General features: G+C 40.8%; 1 protein-coding gene across 3 annotated transcripts in view; it reads left to right on the top strand.

Moving 5' to 3' along the window:
• Positions 1-18,147, top strand: part of si:dkey-13n15.2 (protein transport protein Sec24C) — a 65,324-nt gene that overhangs the window by 26,122 nt on the left and 21,055 nt on the right. The window contains exons 2-10 of one of the 3 annotated variants that reach the window (XM_051950906.1): positions 569-1,191; positions 1,285-1,321; positions 4,015-4,094; positions 4,686-4,766; positions 4,898-4,957; positions 5,067-5,150; positions 5,234-5,332; positions 8,712-10,602; positions 15,288-15,452. In XM_051950906.1, the coding sequence (XP_051806866.1) occupies positions 628-1,191; positions 1,285-1,321; positions 4,015-4,094; positions 4,686-4,766; positions 4,898-4,957; positions 5,067-5,150; positions 5,234-5,332; positions 8,712-10,602; positions 15,288-15,452 (3,061 nt within the window). In that variant the 5' untranslated portion in view covers positions 569-627. The remainder of the gene's footprint in view (positions 1-568; positions 1,192-1,284; positions 1,322-4,014; positions 4,095-4,685; positions 4,767-4,897; positions 4,958-5,066; positions 5,151-5,233; positions 5,333-8,711; positions 10,603-15,287; positions 15,453-18,147) is intronic. The other 2 variants (XM_051950908.1, XM_051950909.1) reach the window with 2 other exon arrangements.

The following is an 18,147-nucleotide window of genomic DNA, read 5'->3' as shown; positions in this document are numbered from 1 at the left end:
GATGTTTGCCTGTGAGATGATTGTGGGACATCAATGCTAGTTTGGGATCTGTTTAGTGTCCAAATGTAATTTCCTGATGTGTGAAGTGAAAATTTTGACCCACAAAGACCCTGTCAGTCAATTAGGAGACAGTGTGCATGAAAAAGTTAAACTGTTGATGGCAAAAGTATTATTGCAGTGACAGATGTTGTAAAGATGATTTTCTTCAATGAGTAAAATTACCTTTACTTGTATTTTGAATAAACAAAACCCTATCTAAACTAGAACATGGCTGCCCTTTCAACATCTGATTGCAAATGTTTGCATTATTATTTAGAGCTGCATAAATGTGTTTGTGATATGCTGTGGTTTCTTTTGAATTAAATTCTTCCAGCCTCCGTGTAATATCACTTTAAATCTGAATGTTGTCCATTCTTTGTATCTTTGCTGTGCTCAGTAGCATTTTCTAAACCTTGCCGCTATACCACATTTTATGTTGCACCCAATTTAAGGGCATCAAGAGGAAATTTAGGAGAATTACAATAACAATGGGACTGATGATTAATTACATGTTGTTTTGTTCCACTAGGGCATATCTCTGTGGAAATAAAAAAGACTTTAAACTGTAGACTTTGATGGTTATGGAGAATGATGGACAACCCAACAGCAAATAAGAGCCACATCCCCTGTCAGTCGTGGGCGAGCCAGAATGGCTGGTCAACAACTTCATCTCAAGGAGGACACATCAACCCGCTCACCAGCTCTCAGCATCTCAGCATGGGCATGGCCTCCAACCAGAGACCCTCCTATAACCACATGCAGGCGTCCAGTCAGAGTTGTATGAGTGATCTGAGCACCTTATCTTCCAGAAACAGTGTCCATCACGCTCCCCTGTACAGAGCTCCTCAAGTTGGCAGTGTTTCATCATCCACAACATTGTTTGGCAATACTTCTATCCCGAGTGCTTCTCACGTTACTTCGTTTGCTCAACAAGGCCCTCACACTTCATCAATGCCAATAACTGCAAACCAAGGGAAAAACATACCCACATCCTCTCATCTCCAAACAAATCAAAGACTACAGCCTTGCAGATCCCAGAATTTATCACTTCTATCGCAGCACGAAGCGTCATTTCAAACCGCATTAACCAGTCAAGGTGTACCAAACGGACTACAGGATCTGACCGTCAGTCTGCCATCGTATGGGGAACATGTAAGTACACCTCAGACTACTATTGAAGGAGAAAATGTGGAGTCTGCTGCTGTTGCTGGATACACTCAAAGCTATGCTTCATCTTCTTCTCAGGAGCAGCCCCAGTGGACATCTTCATCCCACTGTAGGGGTAAGCTGTATTTGTAATGTCTGTCTGTTACTGTGCCCTGTTTGTCGTGTATGTGTGAAGATTCTCAGTCATTTAGATCATGCTTCGAGCTTAAACGAATTCAGCTGAACTTTTGTGAGTTTGTCAACGACTGTATGTCTGAATAGGAGAACACATACAAGCAGGTAGATGGTTTTCAGAATAAACTCTTTGAGTAATGCATAAATTAAGGATGTTTAAGATTTATTTATTTTAAAATTCTTAATTTCTTTCAATGTAAGTTTGCCTGAAAATAGGAGACCCAGCATTTTCTCAACTCAGCTGACATACCAGTTGTTTGTGGTCATAAGTTATGATACATTATAAATAGCTGTATATGACAGTGTGTTTCAAGTGTTAACTCAAGGCTTTACTTCAAATATTCTTAAGGTCTCACTGGCTTGACTTGCAAGTGAGGCATCAACAAATGTATTAAGACCAAAGTTATTACTTAAAGGTGGAGTCACACTACCAACAGAGAAAAAAAACATTGATACACTATAAATAATTTGGAAATCACACATAATGCTCTCCAAGTCATGTTAGTCACATCAGCGAAGTTGAGTAAAATGTCAGAAAAACAGCCCAAGATAATGCAATAGATGAGCACGAACTACGTCCTCCAAAATGACCATGAAGTTGAATCACTGTCAGATTAAAGGAGTTTAAACAAAAGGTAACATTGGCAGGACTTACTGTTGATTTGTTGTATTCGACTGTATTAAAGCTCGTGTCCGGAGTTTCCGTTTGTTTTCAATTTATGTATCATTGTTTAACAAAGCTTAAATGTGTTAGTCTAGTTCGATACTATAATATAATGTTAGTATGACGCGATATGAAAATTTATTCCTGAGCTCCGCCTTCCTCTCATAGACCCCCATGTTAATCCAAAAAGCGCTGGTCGCTGCCGACCAATCAAGTTCGAGCTTCAGCTTTGTCATGCTGTCAATCAACGGTTACGCGCACAGCAAGCAAGCCCATGCAGAGTTGGGCGAGCTACGCACTACGCAACCGTGCGCACATTTGTTTTGCTTGTGGAGGAGAGAGCATCAGGGATCAGCAACTTCCAGAAAAGTTACCAATCCCACGGCTTGTCAGGCCAAGAGACTGCAGGACGTTTTTTGGCTCAGGGTGCTCGTGTCGCTCCCCGACCACGGCCTCCATAGCCCGCCTGACGGCTTCGTTTAGATGCCCGACCTCTGGAGGAAGATGTTGGGGCGTCTGGGACATACTCTTCGTCAGAGGAGTCATACAATTCTGAACTCTAGATAGAAATAAATAAACAATGTAACACATATACACGCGTAAATGCACTAAGTTTGATAAACAACGTCATCGAGAGGGATACACGAGTGTAATCACATATTGAGACTTTACTCGTTCGTCCTAGCAGATTCATGTTATTTTGGTATTAGGACAAGTTAGACTCAATACAGAATTCTAACGTAATTCCTTTATTATTTACTAAATGTACTAAATGTAGAAGAGTGGAAAACAGCAAAACAGGCAAGATGCTGCAGCACTCCGGGCACTCCTCTCATGTACTGCGCGCGTGCACAAATAAAGGGGCGAAATCAGAGGGAGGGAGGGACCAACAGTGTTTTGGGAGACGCTGCGATTCAAACTCCGGACACGAACTTTAAGTCCATTTCTGGTATGGGATCTGTAAAATTGCTGCTGGTAGCATCTTTCTGGTTATTTTTGTCCAGTATGTTTCTTACAGTTGTATTTAGACACAACCCCTATAAAGATAGAGAGTCACGGTGAAATATGTGTCATAAATACAATACTGGACAGCACATAAAGTTTTATATATATATATGTATATATATATATATATATCTCAATGGATAAACAAAAAGCTACAACTACTTCTTAGCTCAAATACCCAACACCCCAATATATTTCTGCTTTCCTAAACACTCGGATATCTGTCCATTTATGATGATAATCTAACTACGACTTTACAAATTGTAAAATAAAATTAAAAAATGACTGGTGTGATGGAGCTCTGACTCAACCTGAGGATGGCTGCTGTGTAACAAATGATTAACCTGCAGCTTCTGACATCTCACCTGTCTGATGTGAAGAAAAGCACCCAGATTCATTCGTTGATTGATCCTGATCGATCTATTCCGGTGATAATTTAGACCCTGATATGTATCGTGCTGCAGCAGATATTTAGATAAACTCAGAGGAAAGACTTTTCTGAATCACTGGAAGCAGAAAACTGAACTTAAGCTCGTATTAATGGTTCTTTAAAGGTGGATTACATTGATTATTGGTGAGTGTCATTAATCTGATTTCTAATCTGTAGTTTGTCTTCATGTTAGTAAAGTTTTATGTTTGTAGACATTTCATCTTGTAATATCTAATAAGATTACTGACACCACTTTTACCAAAAATGTCAATTCTGATGATTTAAACATGAAGCCAATGTGTTCAGATAATGTCAGAATAATATAAAGGAGTGCCTGAAGTGTCAGGATGAGGCTTCATTCAGGCAAATTGGCTGAAGACAAAAGGACAAGTCACACGTTGGTCTCGTAGAGAAACAGCAACATGACATTTCAACACTGCAGATTATTTTAATTGTTTAAATGAGTGTTGCAGGGATGAAACTGTACAAAACTACATGTGCTTGTTGTTTAACCTGCTCCTCTTTTTTCCTCCAGGAGCTGTAAACGAGTCTGTCCCAGACACAGGTGTGCATTCTGACAAAGAGCCATTACAAGAGGGGAATATGCTTCCATTGGTGAGGAAATCCACAGCAAACACCAGAACTCCTTACAGAAGAAAGTTTTCTTGCTTTGTTTGCTTTTTTTGTTCAGATGTTCATAAGTAATTTTACATACTGTTTAAAGTTTTGGGCTCACTTAGAATTGTCCTTATTTTTTTTTTGAAAGAAAAACATTTTTTTCATTGAAGATAAATTAATCAGAAATAGAGTCTAGACATTGTTAATGTGGTAAATGACTATTCTAGCTGGAAACAGGTGATTTTTATGGAATATCTCCAAAGGGGTTCAGAGGAACATTTCCAGCAACCATCACTCCTGTGTTCTAATGCTACATTGTGTTAGCTAATGGTGCTGAAAGGCTAATTGATGATTAGAAAATCCTTGTGCAGTTATGTTAGCACATGAATAAAAGTGAGTTTTCATGGAAAATTATCCCCAAACTTTTGAACGCTCGTGTAGCTGTTTGCTCCTGTAGAGGTTCACGCTGTAAAGTCACTTTGAACACTTGAGTGAATTTTGCCAGTCAGCTGCCATCGTGTCCAAGTAGAACTACGTAACTCTGAACTTCCATGCCTTCATGTTGTACCTTTGTTTGTCTTCCTTTAGATGAGCAGTGATGGACGACGTTCAGTACTTTTACATCAGCGGGCACAACTCCTTAAACAACTGGCAGAGATGGATAAAATTGTAAGTGTGTTTTTTTCAAACAGCTGTAAGCCAGTACTACTTTAAAGTTACTATATGTTTTTAAATGCCTATTATTGAGACTGTTAGAGGTACTTGTACACAGTTAATTTGACTTCATGTCCTCCATTAAGCTGGACTCATTACCTCCAGATGGCAGCAATGATGGACACTCTGCACACACAGCTGTCCAGGTGAGTTTAGAGGGTTTTTTGTGCTGTTTGGTTTGCCGTGAGCAGTTTATATCAGAAATACATACTTTTTAAAAAATATACATCCCCTTTTTTTTTCCCGCTTTTGTAGTCTTCTCCATCAATGGATGATTCATCTCGATGTGAACAGATGAAAACCAGTGACGCACACCAAGTTCAGCAGTCTGCAGGGAAGGTAACTCTGCTTACAGTTAATAACTATGCATAAATGCCTCCTTCTTTTATGTGTACTTATCAGATTGCTGTTTGTTTTTACAGTCACATCCTTCAGCAGATTGTTCATCTCCTCCGTTCTATGATGATGAAAATGAGACCTATGATACGCTGGACGATCCAATGTCGGCAGAGGAATCAGTGGTAGTTATCTGCTTTTTTGTGTTTTTATGTTAATTATCCTGAAAAATACATTATCATGATCATACATTTTAATTTTTACTATTGTGTTCAACTGATCATAATTCCCATTTTCCATTTTGCTGCATTTGTATGTTTAAGTTATGTGATATGCACTGTAGATATGAGTAAATATCAGGCATTAATGTCTTCAACAACAGCATTAAACCTGAAATAATAAGTCAATTTAACAAGTAGTTAACTGAAAACTAATCACCAAATAGCTTGTGGTTTGTGCACAGACAAGTTATTTGTCCTGCAAAACAAAACAACTAAATTCTCCAGTGCCAGCTGATCATTTCTATTAATTTTGGTGCTTGTTTTTGTCTTATATGACAGTAAATTGAACATCTTCAGGTTGTTTTCTGCTGGTCGATCAATTAAGACACTGGAAATCCAGAGAGTGGGGAGAAGTGTTATTGACACTTAATGTTACACTATGCAGGGATTTAGGTAACCTTTATGGCTCCTCCTATCTTTCAGAATAACAAATAAAACGTCGTCTAGTGGTTGTATCACAGCAGTTATGTTCTCAAGGGCAAAAAACAGCATGGCGTCTGCCTTGTACAATGCTGGGTTTAGTCTGAATGCTGCCTTTATACATCTGTGACAGACAGCAGAGGAAGAGAGATGAAGACAGCAGATTATCTTGTTGCTGTGTTTACTGTTTTCCTTTAAGTCCCTACCTCATCTGTGTGCTGTTCTTGGCTGGAGGTTTCACATCCACAGGCCAGAGGCTACAGGCCAGAAACAGCAAAATGGGAAGAAAATAACAAAAAAGCAGAGAGCAGGTTTTCTGTAGATACATACTCCTCCATGCAGTACTTGTGGATTACAGGTGATGATTAATAGGGATCAAATTTTGTGTAAGTCATGACATTGTTTTTACAGTAAATCCTGCATGGTATAGATTTAAAGTTTAAAGATACTGCAAACAGTTCATGGGCTAAATATTGAACAGATGTGGTCATGCGCATTGTTTACTGACAAGGTAAGAAAACATGAGTATTACATGCAGATTATACCATTAAAAATAATAAGATGAGTTGCAGTTTCAGTGTGAGTTTGCAGGTTTTTTTAAAAAATACACCGCAATGCGAATATTCTGAACTGAAGCAAATAAACTGTTAAAAGTATCAAAATTTGCTCAATCATTTCCTACTAAATTCACTTTTGTTCTATAGTCAAGGCTGCAGCATTTAATATCCTACATGCCAGGGGTCGGCAACCTTTAACACTCAAAGAGCCATTTCGACCCGTTTCCCACAGAAAAGAAAACACCGGGAGCCGCAAAATCCTTTTGGTATTTAAAATGAAGACAACACTGCATTTATTGCTTATTTGTTTATTTATTTTTTACCTCTATGCCCTTGTTAATCAGTCGTGATTAATTAATTACAAAGCCTCTAAATAGATATTCATTTTTTAATTGTGTCCTTCCACTAATATGTATCTTACTTGGTTAATGTCATTTTTGCTCCTGGACCTCATATGTTACGTAATGTTAGCTGGAACTCAATATTTTGCGAATGTCTATTTAACTTGTAAAATCTATTTATCTATTTATCTTAAGCTAATAACTTTTCTCCGGTAAGTCGCTGCCCTATTTTTCCAAGACGACACTCCTCTGACTCTCTGACCTGCTGCCTGGATGTGACATCGAGCCGTGTTCTTGCGAGTAACGTGTATTACCCTATCATGAGTACTTTTGACTCAAAGACGTGTCTTTCTTGGAGTGGAGCTTTAATATACAGGCTTGCCATTCTTGAGTACAAAACGATGTGAAACTACAGGCGTTTCTTCTCCAGGAGTAAAACAAAAAATAAAGCATGAAACGTGTGGGAATCGGAAGCTCCGTGTTGTCTCTCTGCATCAGCTTTGCGCTCTCATGTCACAGGCACAGCACATCCGGTGGAGTGACACGTCAAAGTAAGAGCGGTAATTTCACAATAAAATTCTCTATATTAAAATGCATTGAAACGCGCCTGAAAGGCAGAACAATGTATTTTCCAAAGTTACAGGGAGCCACAACAGAGGGCTGAAAGAGCCGCATGCGGCTCCGGAGCCGCGGGTTGCCGACCCCTGCTACACACCAATTAAATTAGCTTAAATTATTTACTGCATTATTAAAAATACTAAGATATTGTAGTCTCAGTAAGGGTTGCAAAATTCCGGGAATTTTCAAAGTTGGAAACTTTCCATGGGAATTAACGGGAATATATGGGAATTAACGGGAATAAATAAGACATTTACAAAATTGAAGGTTGACCCTTAACAGGGAACTTAAATATAGTTGGGGGGGATATATTGTAGCATCGTCTTGGCTAAAACAACCAGATTTAATGCAAGTACACTCCTCAATCACATGCACACAGCACACTGCTTACTGCAGGGCTATTGAGGCCACGCCCCCTACATGCACTGTGCATTCCTTCATCACATGCACAGGTGATTTCTTGAAGCCTGGACCCTGAGTATTTACTCAACTTTCATGTTTTGGTTGTTGATTAAAATAATTGTTCATACAAGAATAAAAACTAAAGTTCTACTGAAATAAATCTGTTGAAATGTCATGTTTTTGTATTATTTTGCATGGATGTCTGCTTATGACAAAAAAATTTACATTTATGTTTGGATATGATACAGTTTGTTTAAATTACCCCCAATTTCCAGTTAATTCCCATAAATTCCCAATAATTCCCATAATTCCCATGGAAAGTTTCTAATTTGGAATATTTCCAAAATTCCCCAGCTTAACTTCCCATGGAAGGTTTCTGGAAATTTACCGGAAATTTTCCGCCCCTTTGCAACCCTAAGTCTCACTCTGGTTAAGTTGTAGGTGTTCGTTATTCAGCAGAGTTAGCTAAAACCTAAACTATCTGAAATCATTGAATAATTTTCTTTTCTCCTTGGAATTCTGATATTTGTGGCTTTTTATGGAATAAAAGGAGGGAATAATATAGATTTTAGATTTCAATAATAGTTTGTTAAAGGTGACAATGCCAGTGACTGAAACTCTTAAATCTGGTGTCCAGTTCTGTAGCTTGAGAACAATTCAGTGCTGGAATTAAAGAGGTATTCATTGTTCGATGTTTGTGAGACTCGACTGTACCAAAATATAAACACTACTGATTGAAGGGAAATGAAGATGACTGATCGAGTTCGCTTGTTTGAAGTTCTCTTTTATGGAATTAGCTGTGATAAGTTAGCATGAAGAAAATATCAAATCTTATTAGAACTATAAAATCTTAAATAAAAATAATCATTTAGTAGTGCTGTGTTTGCATCAGCCAGAGATTGCCGATGGTCTTGTTTTAAAAACAGTTCTTGTTACTTTTTTCAGAAAGAGGATAATTCTTTAGCTGAGTCATGTGACGACAACGATCCCGATTACTTACCTGACAGTGACAGTGACTTTCCTGATCCCCCGATCAAGACTGAGGACTGTTCCTCAGATGAAATCAGCCACGGCAGTCCTTCAACCCCCACGGATGAAACGCCTCCTCGCCCAGGGAAAAAGGGAGGCAAATCAGAAACTTCTGAGTGTAAGGAAGAAAATGTCACACCTCCAAAAAAGACACGTGAAACTAGTCGGAAGATGCTTTCAGAAACTCTTGTACTGCCATGTTCAAATTCCAAAAGCCAGCGTGTTTATGACAAGAAGAACTACTGTTTGTTTTGCGCAAAGCCAGTGGGCAAAATTTCGCGTCACCTGGAGAGACTTCACAGCGACAGAGCAGAGGTCGCCGCAATATTTCAATATCCCAAACATTCCAGAGAAAGACGGAAGATATTGAACAAGCTAACGAATCAAGGAAACTTTGAACATAATAAAATTGTTTTGAAAACTGGAAAGGGACAACTGGTTGTACGACAGCGGCCAAGTCGAACGGCACAAGCCCAAGACTATCTCCACTGTCTTTACTGTCAAGGTCTTTTTGCAAAGAAAAATGTGTTCAAACACATGCAGAAATGCCCGGAGAAAGAGAAAAATGACACTGATACAGACTACAGAAGAAAGCGCATTGCATCACGATGTATGCTTCAGACTGTAAACTGCGCAGATCTCGGCATAAATGACACCCTTAAGAACATAATTGGTGACATGCTGAACGACGAAGTGACAAAAGCCGTCATAGACGACAGGATCATCCTGCAGTATGCAGAGCAAATGTTTGATCAGTATGGCCGTGATGAGAAGAAGCATCATTACATACGACAAAACCTTCGTCAAGTGGGTAGACTTGTGCTGGAAGCTCAGAAGATAACCCCTATGCAGAGCTTGGAAGACTTTTTTCACCCCTCAAACTTCCGTCACGTGGTGTCTGCAGTGAACGTCCTGGCAGGCTACGACTCGGAGCACAAAACCTACAGCACGCCTTCAATTGCAGTCAAGCTCGGCTACAGCCTGCAGAAGACGTGCGGCATTGTTGAGGCCAACGCGATGAAGAGCGGCGACACGAAACTGGCAGAGTCTGCAAAGAACTTCATCTCTGTGTATCAGAAGAAATGGAATAAGCTCATTTCTTCAGGTGCATTGTCAGCTCTCAGAGAAACTAAATCGCGCACAGATAAGCAGGTGCCTCTTGCTGAAGATGTGAAACGCCTGCAGTTCCACCTTGAGAAGAGTCATGTTGCTGCTGAGAAGAAACTCAGCGAGAGCCCTTCAGCAGAAGCCTACGCTGCACTGGCCAGAGTGATACAGGTTCAGACAATCGTCTTCAACAGGAGGAAACCTAGAGAGGTTTCATCAGTTCATGTAACAGCTTTCATGTCCCGGAAGAAGTCGGACGTGCCCGATGACATGGACGTGTCCGTTTCCGATGTGGAAAGAACCATGTGTGGGTTCTTCAGTAGAGTTGACATACGAGGAGACTGTGGGAGAAAGGTGCCTATTTTTCTAAAGCCCTCATTTATCTCGGCGTTGGAGCTTCTCGTTAGTGTTCGCGAAGCATGTGGCATCCCCAGTAAGAACCCTTTTCTCTTTGCCCGACCAAATGCTATGACCGCCTACAAGGGGACAGACAGCATCCGGAGGTTTGTCAAAGAATGTGGAGCCACAAACCCCGAAGCGCTGACATGGAGGAAGATGCAAATACATTTCTCAACAATGCTGCTGATCATGAACCTCGATGAAAACGAGGCCGACCAAATTTTAGGCCCCGATAATCAAGTCCAGGTGCTGCAACAGAACAGCAACGCGACGCTGGACGAATCTGGAATGGAGGTCAGAGGTAATCATCTTTTAGTTTGTTGTGATTCGTTAGTGCGAAAGCCAAAATGTAGCGTTAAATTCAGTGGTTAAAAATCTGTTCAGTTTGGGGTAGAGTGCCACTTGGTTATCCAGTTTCTAACAACACAATTATTACTTGACATCAGTGTTTTGACAGCCTTATAGTTTGATTTAGACTGCAGAACCAAGATTTCCCAAACATTGTTTATCATGTAGTTTGATGCACATATCACCATTCTTAGCAAAGTATCATGTTTTTAAGCTCAAGAAGATGGCTGTCCCCCTGAGTGGAGAATACACACCATGACGTACTCATGATGAATGATTTCTTGTCATCGCCTGCAGTTTAATTCATTGCAAATTTACGCCACTCTCTAAAGAACCAAATGTATATGCAGGAAACTAGAATACAGATACAGCTGGGCTTTTTTAAACCCAGTTTTGACCTGCTAAATGTCAAGTTTCTGGGCATTTTTTGTACCCGTCATGTGTTTGTTCACTCACGGTCAATCTTTCACTACAATATATGGAAAAAGCACAACTAGGAAATACATAGAAATGCACTCTGTGCAGGATGACACCATTATAATGCAATAAATCATAAAATTATTAAAGTCTAAAATCAAGTCAATGTGCTGCTAGGCATCAAATACACTGGGCTAAATGGTGACTATACATTCTTTTTTGAACAAGATCTATTTTAATTTTTCTCAGAACTTTCCCAGTAACTCACAGTGATACAATAATGTCAAAACAGTATTAAGTGCAAATATGCCCCCCTCCCAAAACCCTGATAGCATCCAGAAGAGAGAAAACAAAAAGAAGGGAAAAAAAAGAAAACAGCTTTGTATTAAGGATACAAAGACATGTTTCTCCAGTACATACATACAAAAAAAAAAGAAAAACGCGGGGACAAAGTAAAATATACACTGCTCAAAAGACTTAAAGGAACACTTTGAAAATACATCATATTTCAATACGGGTAAAAAACAAACTGGATATTAGCATTGATATGGACTGGATAATATGTTAGGAATGAAAAGTGCCACATTGTTTGATGGGAATGAAAATTATCAACCCCCCAGGAGGGCTAAATTCAAGACATTCCAAAGTCAAAGTGAAAAACTGATGTGGCAGGCTAGTCCATCTTGCTGAAATTCCTTGGCAGCAACTCAAAATGGTATTCAGTAGTTAGTATGGCCTCCATGTGCTTGTATGCATGACTGACGATGCCGGGACAAGCTCTGAATGAGACGACATATGGTGTCCTGGGGTATCTCCTCCCAGAACAGGACCAGGGCATCGCTGAGCTCCTGGACAGTCTGAGGAGCAACCTGACGGTGTCGGATGGAACAAAACATAATGTTCCAAAGGTGTTCTATTGGATTCAGGTCAGGTGAGCATGGGGGCCAGCTAATGGTATCAGCTCCTTCATCCTCCAGGAACTGCATGAGTTCTCTTACCACATAAGACTGGGCATTGTCGTGCACCAGAAGGAATCCAGGACCACTGAACCAATGTAGGGTCTGACAATGGGTCAAAGGATTTCATCCTGATACCTAATGGCAGTCAGAATGCCATTGTCCAGCCTGTAGAGGTCTGTGCGTCCCTCCATGGATATGTCTCCCCACACCATTACTGACACACCACCAAACCGGTCATGCTGAACAATGTTACAGGCAGCATAACGTTCTCCATGGCTTCTCCAGACCCTTTCATGCCTGTCACATGTGCTCAGGGTGAACCTGCTCTCATCTGTGAAAAGCACAGGGCACCAGTGGTGGACTTGCAAATTCCTGTGTTCTATGGCAAATGCCAGCCGAGCTCCACGGTGCCAGTCAGCGAGCACAGCGGGCACTAGAGGATGCTGGGCCCTCAGACCACTATCATTAAATCTCTTTCTGATTGTTTGATCAGAGACATTCACACCAGTGGTCTGCTGGAGGTCATTTTGTAGAGCTATTGCAGTGTTCATCCTGTTCCTCCTTGCACAAAGGAGCAGATAGCTGTCCTGCTGGTCGGTTGAGGACCTTCGACAGCCCTGTCAAGCTCTCCCAGACTAACTGCCTGTCTCCTGGAATCTCCTCCATGCGCTTGAGAATGTGCTGGGAGACACAGCAAACCTTCTGGTAATGGCACGCTTGGATGTGCCATCCTGGAGGAGTTGGACTGTCTGTGGAACCTCTGTAGGGTCCAGGTATCGCCTCATGCTACCAGAAGTGACACTTACCCTAGCCAAATGCAAAACGAGTGAAAAACATTCTGAAAACATTAGGAAGGAAAAAAATGTCAGTGACCTTCACCTGTAAACTCATTCCTGTTTTGCAGGTTGTCTCATTGTCACCCCTCTAGTGCACCTGTTAATTTTATGAACAACAAAGCAGCTGAAACTGACTAAAAACCTCTGTTACTTACTTGACCAAATCAGTATCCCACATGTTTCACTGATTTGATGCAATACTTAGATTAAAAAGTGTTCCTTTAATTTTTTTGAGCAGTGTATATAATAAGGGTTTAGGGTCTACAGCAGGATATCTAACCCTCCAGTGCAGAGACAGCATTTAAATACACAAGAGAAAGGAGCATTAATATATGAACAGGAGGAACCTTTCAGGAGTCTCTTCAGTTGTATCTTCCAGAGCATCTTATAGACCCTCCAGAAAAATGCGGGCAAAAATCCTTGATTATGTGGGCAAAAATCCTTAATTATGCGAATAAATACGCAGGGTTTTTATGCCATTTTATGCGGGGAAATTGCGGAAAGTTGCAAAGTATGCGAACAGTTGTGAAATATGCAAAAATATGCGTGATTCACCTGCCGTCTGCCGCGGAGGGATGTGTCCTCTAATCAGACACTGGGACTGCTGCGGGGTTACTGGACTGACAGCCTGTGCTTTGGGAGGGGGAGAAGCTCACAGCAGCAGCTGCTGCTCGTTGAAAACAGTAACTGCAGAATGATCCGAGTTTTCCTGTCAGTCTCCAAAATGGCAGAAAAAGTTGCTAGATTTGTGGCTAGTTGCTTTTGACCAAAAAAGTCGCTAGGACGCTTTGGAAAGTCGCTAGATTTAAGCGAGAAAGTCGCTAAGTTGGCAACACTGACGCCGCACTCTGCATCAGCTCGTGCTTCTAGTGTGTGTGTGAATGCATGAACTGGTGACGTCAGGCCGGGCGTCACATAAAAACTCACTCACAACTCCATTTATATTGGTTATAGTTTTCTCATTTTATGCGGAAATTGTGAAATCAAGCGGGACCCTCATATTTCTTTTTTTTTCGTGGAAAGGTGAGATTCTTGCAAGAATTATGTGCTGTTTTGTGGGGATTATGCGGTCTTTTGGGATATAATTGACCCCTGCATAATCGGCGGCATTTTGGTGATTAATGCGGGAATTCATGCGATCGCATAATCGCGTTTTTCTGGAGGGTCTAGTAAGACTGGATCTAAGCAGGAGATTTTCAGCTTTTTGTGTGGACAGTAAATCAAATTCTTCCTGGAGAAGGAGGTGCTTTTTGATGCCATCAGCTGATGAGGATATGGCTAATTGCATATCAAGGTTAGCAATCTTATTGGTTAGTTCATTAATGCGACCATTTCTGATTTTGTGCAAGTGTGCATTATAAGAGATGATCTGGCCTCTCAGATATGCTTTAAAGGGGAACTTCGTTTTTTTTCAACCTGGGGTCTGTTTTCATATGTCATTTCGTACATGTGAGTGATGGAGAAATGAATTTTCGACATAGCTCCAGTATTTAGCCAGGCAGGCAGCTTAGCAGCTCAGCTAGCAGCTCGGCTAGCGAAAAGTATGGGGCAGTTGGCCCCCCCGCGTCAAAGTCCGCCCTAACATGCTTTTTTCCCCACACTGACCGGCTCAGATAGTCTCAATGAGTGTCCCACAACATATTAGAGATGAGAAGTGAACGAAAACCTCCACATTACCTGGCGATCGCTTTTTGTTTTGGTCTGTATCCAAATCTCAGGACGCGAGAAAGCAAATCTCGTTACGAAATTGCACGCCAAAACACCGGTTTTGGTACTGGTTTTGGACATCTGTACTGCTTACTTTTTTATTAGTTTTATCTACTCTGTGTACACATCGCCTGCAGTTCAGCAGAAAAATCCCTGTTTTTGTTTTTTTGTTTAGTTGTGCAGCTAAATCACTCACGGGTAATCAGTTGAGAATTTTTTTGGAGATTTTTGCTGAATCTACGTACGCCTTTTTTTGAGTGAAGTAATCTTGATGAAATCTAATATAAATTTTTTAAAACCCGGTTTGGTTTATTTTCCCGACTGAACTAGAAATCACACATGATTATTTCAAGAAGCGTCAGAATATTTGTTGGAGATAGCATGCCTGTCAGGTTGGTTTGGGGTTTAGAGAGTAAAATAGTTTCATCGCACTTTCAAACCGACTCATATCGAGTAGTTTTAAGTTGTGAGTTTAATTAATATCCTGAAGCAAATGAGTAGATATTTCTGTTGGAACACAGCTGAAAATCAAATAGTCGGTCAGCTGACACAGAGCTGAATGTTGCATGGGCCTTGTGGATCTGGTCACTCAGCTGTTTGACTTATGAAACAAATACAGCATCCATGACCAAATAGCTGGTCATCCATGTGCAGGAATGTGTGACTCATAAGGACATACAATCACAACGACACTAATTTGTGGTTTGTTTTCATTACAGCAGGAACACAACCTGGAAGAAAACAACCAGCTGCGTCTTGGGATCACAGTGGAAGCTCCAGCTCAGGCAACAAGTTTTATCATCAGCAAGCGTGTGGAGCAACGACAAGCACCAACACAACCACACCTTCCAAATCTGTCAGATCAGGACCACAAGGAAATAAAGGTAGTTTCTTTTAGCTGTTTGTGGCTGAATTTGACAGTACTAGTCAAGCTTATGTCATATAAAAAATAAGTAAACTAAACACTAAAGGTCTGGTGGGTTTTAGATAGGTATGGGTTGTGTTAAGAGTTTAATGGTAAAGCTGCTTATCAGTCTGGGTGTAACAGGCCAGGTTAATAAACGTAACAGATCTAAATGTGAGAACAAATCAAAGACAATAGGAAGAGATATTGTACTGAAATCTGTTCTACAGAAACAGTTAAAAGTAACACCAGCCAATCTGAGTGTTCTCTAATAATGTTTTGCTTACAGCATACATTTTTTTCTTGATTTTTCCCTTTTATTTGACCTTTTTACAATTCAATCAAACAAAAAAAATACAATTGAATTGTAATTAGCTCAAGGACATTCTAGTTATGTTCTTTCATAATGATTTGCATGCTGACCGTACATCTTTATATATATATATATATATAAATTGAATAATTAAGGGTTCAGTGTGCTTACTCTTTCTGTGTGGCCTATGCCAGAGTACACACTGGGGTATAACTTTGACTGGGTGGTTAATCTGACCTGTTACACCGCTTCTCTTTGCATTTTTAAATATCTTAGCATTTTTTTTCTGTATGTATAGTTTATATTTTTTTATGATTTTCTGCTTGGTACTGTAACAACAGAAGTTCATCTTGGGGATTAATCAAATATTTCTATTCTGTTGAACAAACCACTATTAAATATTACATTATGTAAAATAATCATTTTAAGAATATATAGCAGCAATATTTAGAACAAGGAACTTTAGAAGCACTAATATTCAGAGCAGTGTGGGCAAAGTGTCACAGGTTTTACTCACAAAATACAATATCGTGCAGTGTTTTGTTAAACTGACCGTCATGTGAGAACTAAAAGCTCCACCTCGAACAGATGTTACATAAATACAAGTACGTTGTGCTGATCAAACCGTTTTCACACTTTTTCTTTGACAGTGTTTCTCCTGTACATTATTAATAATTTTAGTTGAGTAAACAGTTGAAATAGACAGAGAGAGTTTGTGTCCAAATCACTAAAATTTCCATGATTTTCTGAATGCTGCTCTGACTGTTGCAGCCAGCTGACTAATGATTACTTCTAATCATTAACCCATGTTTGTATAGTTTACCTCCGTGTGTTTGCGGCTCACATACCTGGGTTAGCTAGGGATGAACTCCGCAGTCAGACTGTGGTGAGAGAGCAGGTCAGGGAAAAAAGAAATAAAGCAACAGAATTATTATTTATCATCATCATCGGTGGTCACTCGTGGTTGAGTATGAGTTTCCTCCCTCTTGGTCCTTGTGGGTCTTCAGGTGGGCATAAAGGCCAATTCTGGACCCAGTTATTCTGCTGCAATGTGGACAGGGGAATGTAGTGGTGGGTTTGGGTTGGGCCTGTTTGGTTGCTCTCTCCTTCCTGAGTCTGCGTTTGTCTTGTGCAGCATGATGGAGGTCAGCGTCGTACTGTGCGGCACCCTCACAGACAATGTTTCTCCAGGTCGCCCTGTCGGTTGCCAAGCTTTCAGGTCTCTGTGGCACTTCTTTAGGTTTGTTTTTATATTGTCCTTAAATCTCTTCTCTGGCCTCCCGGAGCCCGCTTCCCTTCAGCTTGCTGGGAGTACAGGACTTGTTTTGGGAGGTGAGAGTCAGGCATTCGGACAACATGGCCAATCCATCTGAGCTGGTTTTGGGCAATGGTGGCAGTGATGGTGGGGATGTTAGCCTCCTCCAGGACACTGATGTTGGTGCGTCTGTCCTCCCAACTAATCCTGAGAATTTTTCGGAGGCATCTCTGATGGTGTATCTCAAGTGCCTTCAGGTGCCTGCTGTATGTGGTCCAGGTTTCTGATCCATACAGGAGACAGGGTTCCCACGCGTCCTGGAAATCCTGGAAAACCTGGAAAATGACTGACCAATTTCCCAGTCATGGAAAACATATGGAAAATGAGAAAAAAAGGTCAAATGTCCTGGAAACGGTTAACTAAATATTTATTCTCCCCCTGTCAATGCAAACAGGTTACAAGTTATGCGCATGCATGTCTGTTGTCACCGTATTTTCTGGGCAACAATGATGCATATAATATATATAAAATAGCGCTTCTCTGCTTCGAGCTGGCGCAGCGCCCCATGTGATGCTACCAGCCAATCAAATTTGCATTCCCCTGAGTTGGCTGTAACTTGCGAGATGAAACACAACTCTGATATCGGCATAGCGGCAGCTTAACAGGTATGAGCCACATTTCACTCAGTAGTTCACAGTTGTTTCATTGTCTGATAAAAATACGGGAATGAAAACAACATTAGGAATTATGTTGTGTGGGTGTTGCGACACCCGCACTTTTACTGAAACATCATTTCATCCCCCTCACTGCCGAGGTGTGTGGTGGCGTCCGCATAAACTTACATCTTCCCACAACAGTTGAGGGTGCAGCTGAGCGTTTCATGTCTGAAATCAAACTTTCAGTCGATGACGGCGGTCAACACCATAGAATACAGTCTATGGTCAACACAGATAAAGTCTCTGTCGCGAAAAGTCCGCCTGCGTATGATGGTGACGTCACGGTGACATCGCTCACTTCACTTCCTACATCCTCCTACCTGATAACGTGTGTCTGTACCGACTGGAAAAGTCCTGGAAAAACATTTCGGGGAAAGAGTGAGAACCCTGA

The sequence above is a fragment of the Acanthochromis polyacanthus genome, chromosome 7 (genome assembly GCF_021347895.1).
Source record: "Acanthochromis polyacanthus isolate Apoly-LR-REF ecotype Palm Island chromosome 7, KAUST_Apoly_ChrSc, whole genome shotgun sequence".
NCBI classification, from domain to species: domain Eukaryota; kingdom Metazoa; phylum Chordata; class Actinopteri; family Pomacentridae; genus Acanthochromis; species Acanthochromis polyacanthus.
The sequence above is the reverse complement of the archived record's forward strand: the minus strand, read 5'-3'. Positions and strand labels throughout refer to the sequence as shown.